We start from the raw sequence: 9,552 nt of genomic DNA, 5'->3' as shown, positions 1-9,552 counted from the left end.
TGAAGGAACTTGGGACAGTAGACAAGGTCTGTTCCTCCCTGTGATGCTTTAAAAGAGAAGAGGGGACTTGACTGTGCTCCTGGATGAGATCTGTGGGAGGAAGGAGGTGTCTGAGATATGGAAGCCTGGAATAGGAAGCTGTTTTGACCTGAAACTGGGGCCTAATATCAGTTATGTGAGAGCATCACCGAGTGGAACAATTAAAAAACAGCTCCAGGGAGGGGAGGTGGATAGAGAGGGAAAAGCAGCTAATATAAGGGGAATTAATTTTCCCAAAAGGCATTTCATTAAAAAATAAAAAATAAAAAAAAAACAAAGGAAAAAGAAAGGACGGCCAAGACTGCCTCTTTCTTATCCTCCCAAAAGCTCCAGCTCCTGAATCAATTTCCCAGACAACCAGCGGCATGACCAGCACGTGGAGGCGCATTGAGGACAGCACAGATACAAGTGGGCATGGGCTTTTATTCTCAGTGCACGGCAGTGTTGGTTTCTGCTCATTAGCAAAAAGCTTTATTGGTTCCAAAAAATTATCCCTTTTAAAACTCCTCTTCTTCCTGTCTCAGTGAAACAACACATTTGAATTTCGGATTTGGCAGTTTATACCTTTTTTTTCCTAAGAACCATATAAATACATGCAAAACATTGTACATAGAGCTTAAATAATATCAGAATGCAAATGCAGATCTGGGTGCGCTGTTAAGCTGAATTGCAAATTACGGCAACACACACTGGGGTACACATTGCTTGGATATCACCATTTGTTTGTTTATGTCATGCAGACCACAATAGTCAATCTCTTGTTTTGTTTGTTTTTTCTTTTTGTACAAAAATACCAGTGCTTGTTACACTAGTTACTGAAAAGAAGAAACTCGAAATTCCTATCTGCATGCTGATTTGAAAAGAGCAACGTGGATAGATTTGTTGGCACATATATATGGCATATTCACATATGGCATATATACATACGGGGAGAAAACACGAGCCGCAGGCCAATTCCGTCACGGGCAGCTAATCTCCCTCCATCTCTCCTAATCAAGAGGAAAGGGAACGGCAGGCCTACCGGCAGGGCAGGGAAGGCGAAAGGACTGGCGCTGGGCTCAGTGGAAGGGTATCTGGTCTATTCTGAGGAAGAGGCTGGAATGGCTTAAGAATAGCAAGCATTTTAAGAGCCCACCCTCACCACTGCAGCAAGGTGGTCCCTAGATGGGAAAGGTGAGGGAGTGTGCATACTGTGAAGGTACCACGGCTGCTACCACTGTAAGGCGAGGGACGCAGGAAGGAAAGGAAGGGATGCATTCAGAGGTTTTTTCGGCACACGCGAGTTTGCCACGCCCCTCCGGGTTTTCGGCAGTGAGGTAATCACTTAGATTTAACTGTGCAAACTCTCCCCTCTGAAGCTCAAGAGAAAGAAGAAACTCAAACCCTAAAGAATTCACAAGTGTCCAGAGGGACGTCTAGGTGATCTCTCTTAACATTTGTAGGGATAGGAGAGTCATTTCAGAGGATAGAAGACACCCATGGGAAGGACCTAGCCCCAGGACAGTCACCCAGGGCTAGAACCAGCCATTGTTTTTGCCACTTAGAGCTCTGTCCCCTATGTAATATATTGCACAAAATCTTTCTAGTGGAGAGAAGGAGTTGCAAATCACATCCTTGCAAAAAAAAACCCTCACTAATGGAAAATTCCAGGAGGAACAGGAAGTGAAAACCGTAAAAATGCAAACTCCAATTCAGAGTATCGTTACAGGTCAGGGGATACTAATGTCTTTGGTACCACTCTGCCAGCTATTCTTCAAGAACACAAATCCAACCGAGGCCCCTGATCCTAATCACCAGTTACAGAGGAGCCCGGCCAGCCATCTCCGTGTCGGGGGCGGGGCGCACGTTCATTTCCTGACAGCTGTGTCCCTTCTTGCTGGGTGTTTTCGTCACTATCCACAATTTACTCTCCGTTTTCCTAGGTTTATCAAGAGAGGAATCTAGGATGATATGTTCTTCTTCTCCCCATCAGACCCTTTTCAAATCCAAAGCACCGTGTTGGGGAAAAGCATTATTAACTTACGCCATATTTACTCACTGCCAGTTGGATCACTGAAACTGAATAGAAAAAACTTATATAAAAAACATATGCACATAAACACTTAAACTTACTCAATTCCATGTCAACAAAATTTATATTAAAAAAGTCTAGAACCCAATACATTTTTCCCCTAAGTATAAAGATGGCTGTTTGGAGAAAGGAAGTATGGTGTATTGGCTTTAAAACCAATTACCAATATACTAAGTCACCTGTCATGTCAAACAGCTGGTTAAGCACGCCCTTCCACGGGGTTACATGACGGCAGTTTATTTTAAATCCTTTAAACAAAATACATATGGCTGACTCGAAAATATCAGTTTCTGATCTAAAGAAAACTATATATTTTTGCATATATTTCTATATTTTCTCTCCATCTATGGAAACTAGAACACACACACAAAAAAAACTGTTGACTTTTAAAAAGTACACACAAGCCCTCAAGAGTAACCTGTCAGGCACCGTGAGAGTCTTTTGGGAACAGGAATGGTAAAACAGCCTTCAAAGCTTGTGATCGGCTTGCCTTTGAAAATGATCTGAGGTAATAAAAGATTTGATAGAATTAAATCTTCCTATGTAGTTAATGAATACATATGTGAACATCTAATGCCTTGGGTGAGCTAATTTCCCGCCCCCGCCCCGTGACTATTTAAGACAGAGAAAACGCTGCTGTACAAAACCCCAATCGAATCTGTTTTCCCCGTTTCCTGCAATGACGGATTGTGCAGTAATGGGATGGGGGGTGGGTGCTGGTTCTTTACAGTCCTGCCTCGGGCAGCTCAGGTGACAGGAGGGGAGGAGGGACCCATTAGAAAAGGCTGAGTGGACCAGGCCACCTTCCTCCCACATGGAAATCTGGCAGTTCGTAAGAGCCTCAAGTGGCCTCTCCTGACTCCCATCGCTCTGGAAAGAGGGGTGCGGGCTTCACTTACCTCACGGGCTATGGGAGTCGGGGTCACGGGTTAGCCCCTGCACAGGACCTAAGTGGACACCAGCAGGGATAAAAACGGAGCCCCCTGCACATGTGGCTCCACCTCGTCCCAGTAAGGAACACTTAGAAAATCTCCTAGCGAAGCCCCCAACTCCTGAGAGGCAGGTGGGAAGGGGACCCTCTGGGCAGTGCTCAGGGAAAAGGCACAGGGCTTTGCTGGGCAGCAGCTGGAGCGCGGGGCTGGGACGGGCTCGTGTGGGGCACGTGAGAGGAAACGAGGGGAGGAAGGGGGCTCTTCAGTAGGGTATTTTGCTCCTTTAAGTCAGCAGAATGTCACGGGGGCCTCCCACTTTGGATGCATATTTTCAAAATCAGAATACGTGAGAAAGACGGGGACCTTCTCAGAGGCTGGGTAAGTTGTGGGACACAGCAAAGAGCGGAACTAGAAACTGAAGAGTAGGTTGAAGCTGGTACCCAGGCCCCTAAGCTCGAGTTCCTGGTCCCTGCAGGAAGGTTTTCTCAGATCATGCCAGAACGGCTCTTTGGCCTCTCCCAAGGCTTCTCAATCCTCATTCCCCGAACAATCATGCTCTGCCCTGGAAGAGCCTTGGCAGATGGCTTTGAAAGCAGTGGTTACTCCAAGGAGGACGTTTAACAGTCTGCTTTGATGGTCTGTCTTGTCCTAGACCTGCCATTCTTCTGGTCCTCAATATCCAAGTCCAGCAAGGAGGCAGGGTCACACCCAACTCATTCTTTTGCTATGACTTTAGGAATTGGAGAAAGCTCAAGCCTGTGGTACAAACCATACACCATACATACGTGACCTTCACGGGCAAGGCTGATCTCCCTGGCACTTGACAACACACACGCCTGACAAGATGGCAGTTTAAAAGCAGAAGGTAACCTGGCAATAACAGGGCAACGTTCTTACCAGCTCTTAATTGCTGCAAAAGGACCCTTTTAGCAAAGAAATCTGTCTGATTCTAGAACTAAATCAAGGGTTCTTTGGGGGCCAAAAGGGAGAATGGTCAAATTTACTCAATTCACCCATGTCCTTTCCATTTTCTTAATCGTCAAAACATTAAAAAAAAAAAGTGAAGGAAAGGAAGACAAGGATCACAAAAGAGCAAAAGAACCTCAGGGAGGTTTGACTGGAAGGGCAGAAAGAGCCAGAGGCCTTTAGGTATAAGTGTTCAAAATGGGAAAAATTGTCATAGAAACAATCACACTACTGGATGATTTTATACAATCCATCCCTACTTTGGCCCATTTCATTTGGGGATATTCTCTCTCTGAACCCTCAACTTAGCTTATAAACAGCACAGACTAATAGGATAAAATCCAGAAGCCAGGATATGGTGACATGTGTATGAACACGGGGGAGAATTTAGGTTGGGGTGATGCCAATAGGATTGTTGTCATTTCTTTAAAAATAACAGCTGACACACCCATGAAGTAGATTCTACCATTACCTGCCTGGGGCTTGACTGGGTCCTGCTACAAACCCCAACTCAAGCTTAACTTGAAGTCCTTGTAGGTCTGTGCTCTTGCCTCTTCATGGTCAGGTCGGGGTTCACACACACTGGGGAGCAGCTGACATGACAATGAAAAGGTCCATCATCACCTTAGAGATGGGATTGATGAAAAGAGAAATAGAGAAAGCAGGGATGGGAGTCAGAGAGTGACAATTCAAACTGATGTCTCCAGGCTGTGGAGCGGGCTGTCCGAGTGGGAGGCAACAGTTTGCACTTGACTGCAATCCACCGCATTGTTGTTTTGGTTGGCATTTGCAGTGACCTCACCATCCAACAGGAGCACACTAGTCCCGGATATAGAAACCGCGTCAAGATTATTCTCCACTTGCTCATCCAGGAGTGGTGTTCGTGGCAACTCCTCATCTATGGCGAATTCAGGGTGGATCATGAAGCTGTGGATGGAGTTTTGGCTCTTGGGTTTCTGAATGCTTTCGTGGAGGGAACTATGGAATGCTTTGACCACCTTGATCTACACCAGAGGAAGGAAAAGGAGGATGAGAAAACAGGGAGGTGAGAATTGGCCAGCAGAACAAGGAACTGGTGGTTTGAGGAGAGAAACACAACCCAAACTACAAAATATGACTGCTCAACAACCCAGACCAAACACGTAAGAAGAGACCATGGGGCACTAGAGACATCCATGGCTCAAATTTCAAGCATCGGGGCAGGGTGGGGTGAGTGATGGTAAACAATTAGGACGCTTCAAAACCCAGAGCAAAGTTAGCATTCCCAAACAATCCACTCGTAAAATGAAACCAAAAACAAGAAATTTCATTAGTTCTTTCAGATGGAGGGCAAGGACGTTGGAACTAGGACATTGTGCAAATTAATAGCCAAACTTAAAAGACGTTTCTGACATGTGGATTTCTGCGTTGAGGCCAAACATGTTGTGAATGCGGAATGGAAAAATTATACATTGAAGTTCAGTTATCTGTTCAAAGCCCTCCGAGGGCCGGCACATACCAATCTGCACTTAACACACACTGGGTGACACGTGACCATGAGCGCTGTGCAGCCAGGCGGACAAACCAGTCTTCATTCGTGTCAGCAGCATGCAGGGAAGTAAACCTCTCCAACTTAATGACATGCCCCTTCAGTCAGGAGACATGCACGTATGCACAGCCCACAGCCCCCACTGCGCTCCCTCCCCCAAAAGAACGCAGAACTCCGCTCCTTCAGTCCCTCTCCTGGAAGACCTGGATAAAACACAGGTGTCAAAAGATGCCTTCTTCCTGCCTACCGAGAGGAGACCTGGTTCTCGTCACTCAAACTCATCATTCACGTCCCTGACACATAGCAACCGTGCCCAGTCGTGCCACTTTCTCCAGCTGTTTCCAAATTGTGAAGAGGAGAGTGATCTTGTGTGGAGTGTGGAGAAGGGAAAGGAAGGGACCAAGGAGAGAAAGCCAATTCAGGAGGCAGTGCTCCAAACAGGTGGCCTTTCTGATGGGGTGGGTGAGGAGGACGGAGGAAAGGAAACCATTTGCAGTCTTACTGGGCAGAGGGAAATGCATTGCCCCGTGTCAAAGTCTTTGTTTTACTGCACACAAAGAAAGGAATTCAGTCAACTCAGGGTCAAGAGGAAAAAAACTGACAATAATTGATCCTCAGGAACAGCCTTTGCTTAGCCATAGCACTGGCTCTCTCGGCAGCTCTGCTTTTCTGAGCTGTGGGTCCCTCTGAGGTGTGGCTTAGAACCTGGTAGAATTGCAGTAGGAAGAGAGGGCTGGATCTCTGAGAGGGTGGAGAGAGAGGCCAGGGGAAAGGTAAATGGCTGGAGGGCAGTTTTCGTTGTTGGGAGGTGGCTGATTTAGTCTTGTCCAAAAATTCTGCCCACAGGAAAGAAACGGGAGTAATGCGGGAGAAATTGTCGAGGTGGGAGGGAGGTAGGGAGGAACGGTGAATGGTGGGGTAGGGCACCTCTTTCATTCCTCTGCTGTTTAAGGAAAAAATATGTTCCTGGAGAAGAGGCAAGAATTTGGAGACAGCAGAGCATACAAAGAAGGGGGCAGCCAAATAAATTGGTTGGATGGCCTGTCCCCGTGCATCCTGCCACTGCATGGAGCCTTCAAAAGTACTATGCAAAGGAGGCTCCCCACAAGTCCTGCAGGTCCGTCTTCTCTGGAGAAGGTGTGTCTCTGGCTGGCTAAGGCTCTCCTTATCTTGCCTCACTCCACCACAGCCTGCAGGCCCATCCAGGACTGAGGGTGGCCAGAGTTTAGAAAGCAAAGAACTCCTTATCACTCAATAGTATCATCTCAACACCTCCGCTAGGAAGAGTCAAGGAGCCTGGGCACACACTCACCGTGCTCAACAGAAAGTGAGCACCCACTTTTCCATCCTCCTGTGATTCCTATTTGACTATCTGATGTGTGAATTTAACCTGTCTTACTGCCTTTGCTCCAGATCTAGGTGGGATCAGATGCAATGGAGGTTCTACCTGGTCTTCAGGAGGTCCCAAGTTTTCACTGGTCTACATCCAATCTCAGAGCAAGGCAACTTGGTTCAAGTGAGCCTAAACTTAATGGCTCCTCCATGGGCCCTGGTATAGATACTGGTACTGGCCGAGGGTTGGGTGCAAAGCCATCCCACCCATCAAAGGCATCAGACACTTTTCATCTGCCCTTGGGTCTCAAAATTTCTAATGAGTACCAGAGAGCAGGTACTTGTATACCCCCAGTTCATCACCTTCAGTAGCAGTGATTTTCAAACTTCCTGCTTCTATTCAGTTGAATGCTTTATGGAAACTATTAACATTATATATGAAGTGCATTGTAGAGAATACATTTTTTTTTTTTTTTTTTTTTTGAGACAGAGTCTCACTTTGTTGACTGGGCTAGAGTGAGTGCCGTGGCATCAGCCTAGCTCACAGCAACCTCAGACTCCTGGGCTTAAGCGATCCTACTGCCTCAGCCTCCCGAGTAGCTGGGACTACAGGCATGAGCCACCATGCCCGGCTAATTTTTTTGTATATATATTTTTAGTTGGCCAGATAATTTCTTTCTATTTTTTAGTAGAGACGGGGTCTCACTCTTGCTCAGGCTGGTCTCGAACTCCTGACCTCGAGCGATCCACCCGCCTCGGCCTCCCAGAGCTAGGATTACAGGCGTGAGCCACCGCGCCCGGCCGAGAATACATTTTTAATGACTGGGGTTGGAGTGAGAGGTCTGGAGCCCTATCTGCTGGCTTTTCCTCTCACCTGTTGGGGTGACCAATAATACTGTTACAGGTAAACAATGAGGAGGATAGAAGTGAATTGGGGATGGAAAAAATACGGAAAGCTTTGAGGGTGCAAGGAACAGGCATCCAACTAGACTGCAGGACTTCTGGAATCTACCGGGAAGCCAGCCACCTGTAAGGGAAGCTCAAGCGAGGCGGAGCCAGAGAGCTAGGGAGCACCTCCCGGCCTGGGGGTGGAGAGAAGGGTGAGCAAGGAGAGGGCACGGGGCTGTGCCAGGATGCTCCTCCATGCCAGCACTGGCCTCACACGTGCTGACGAACAACCGCACAACGTCACCACCATCCACTCCGGGGCTGGCATCTCCCCTTCCTGGAGCACGGTGCCCGGTGCACGAGCAGTGTCTGGGGACACGACAGGGCGGGTGGAGCAGGAGTGGGGAAAACTCAGAGTACGCTCCGCTCGGCTAATCAGCCCTTCCCTCCCTGCTCATCATCGCTCAAAACCTCTGGAAAATGTCCCTTCTGGGCCCCTGTTTTACAGGCGAAAGTGGCTGACTGACGGGCAACTCTTTTCATGACTCTGAAGCTCCAGTCAGGCTGCACCTTGGATTAGCTGTGAGTGCCAGAGGCTGCTGCCTGGAGCTCAGGGAGTGGGTAGGTGAAGACTCCATTTCCTCAGCTGAATTCTGTAGTTTTCTGCCCTCTTTTCAGAAAGGAGGGAAGAGAAGGATTAGGGCTTTCCTATACAGGGAATTCTTGGAGATCTATCTAATGAAGGCTGAACACAGAGCTGAATTCACTTGGAGATCTGCAGTGGGAGAGAGGGTTTTACAATGCGTGACTGTGACTTCTAGGGCCTCCAACAAAGAAGGCACAGCTGGAGAAAGGGCAGGTGTGGCCCGTGTCTCCCCCCGATCCATCTAGCCGCATACCCTCCACCAGCTCCTCTGAAAGGGCCCCCTGGGCTCAGTCTTCTGCTTAGTCTCGTCCCACCGTGAAACCACCGGGACATATGACATTAACCCTTCCTACCAGAGAGGGATGATTTAAAAAGAACAGAAGCTAGTTAGAAGGGGAGGGCAAAATGAGGAGAAAAAAAAGAATTTAATTTATTTTACTTTACTTTTTTTTAGGCTGGTCAAGTGAAGCAGTGGGAATAGAGAAGGAACAAAGAAATCTATAACTGGTTGTGATCAATTCGTTGTATTTTTTTTTTTTTTTTTGAGATATAGTCTCGCTCTGTTGCCCAGGCTAGAGTGCCATGGTGTCAGCCTAGCTCACAGCAACCTCAGACTTCTGGGCTCAGGTGATCCTCCTGCCTCCACCTCCCAAGTAGCTGGGCTACAGGTGCTTGCCACCACGCCTGGCTAATTTTTTATTTCTATTTTTAGTTGCCCAGCTAATTTTTCTATTTTTGGTAGGGACGGGGTCTTGCTCTTGCTCAGGGCGGTCTCAAACGCCTGACCTCAAGCGATCCTCCCGCCTCGGCCTCCCAGAGTGCTAGGATTACAGGCGTGAGCCACCGCGCCCGGCCCAATGCGTTGTAAACACCACTGCACTTGGACCAGCCAGAAAAAAGGAATTAAGAGAGGAATATAGAGGGGATATAGAAAGACCAGAGCGAGAGGCTCTTGGATATTTGTAGGGCAAGATTTATTTAGTTCTTTCTTATCCGCCTTTGGGCCTAAAGAAATAGTACACGTCTATACCAAGCACCACCCACCATACCTCACATCAGAACACTTACAGCTGGGCAAAAAGACAAAATAAATCTAAGTCAGGTCAACCCACACAGCTCACAATCATGGGAACCACAGACAATGCAACTG

At 47.6% G+C, this 9,552-nt stretch overlaps 1 protein-coding gene across 3 annotated transcripts in view; it reads right to left on the bottom strand.

Moving 5' to 3' along the window:
• Positions 1-442: 442 nt before the first annotated feature.
• ATP2B4 (ATPase plasma membrane Ca2+ transporting 4) overlaps positions 443-9,552 on the bottom strand; it is a 91,767-nt gene continuing 82,657 nt past the window's right edge. For all 3 annotated transcript variants that reach the window (XM_045536339.1, XM_045536340.1, XM_045536338.1), the window contains one exon: positions 443-5,012. In XM_045536339.1, the coding sequence (XP_045392295.1) occupies positions 4,987-5,012 (26 nt within the window). In that variant the 3' untranslated portion in view covers positions 443-4,986. The remainder of the gene's footprint in view (positions 5,013-9,552) is intronic.

This window comes from Lemur catta, chromosome 23 (genome assembly GCF_020740605.2).
Source record: "Lemur catta isolate mLemCat1 chromosome 23, mLemCat1.pri, whole genome shotgun sequence".
Lineage (NCBI taxonomy): Eukaryota > Metazoa > Chordata > Mammalia > Primates > Lemuridae > Lemur > Lemur catta.
Note: the sequence above shows the minus strand (reverse complement) of the source record. Positions and strands in the feature narration are given on the sequence as shown.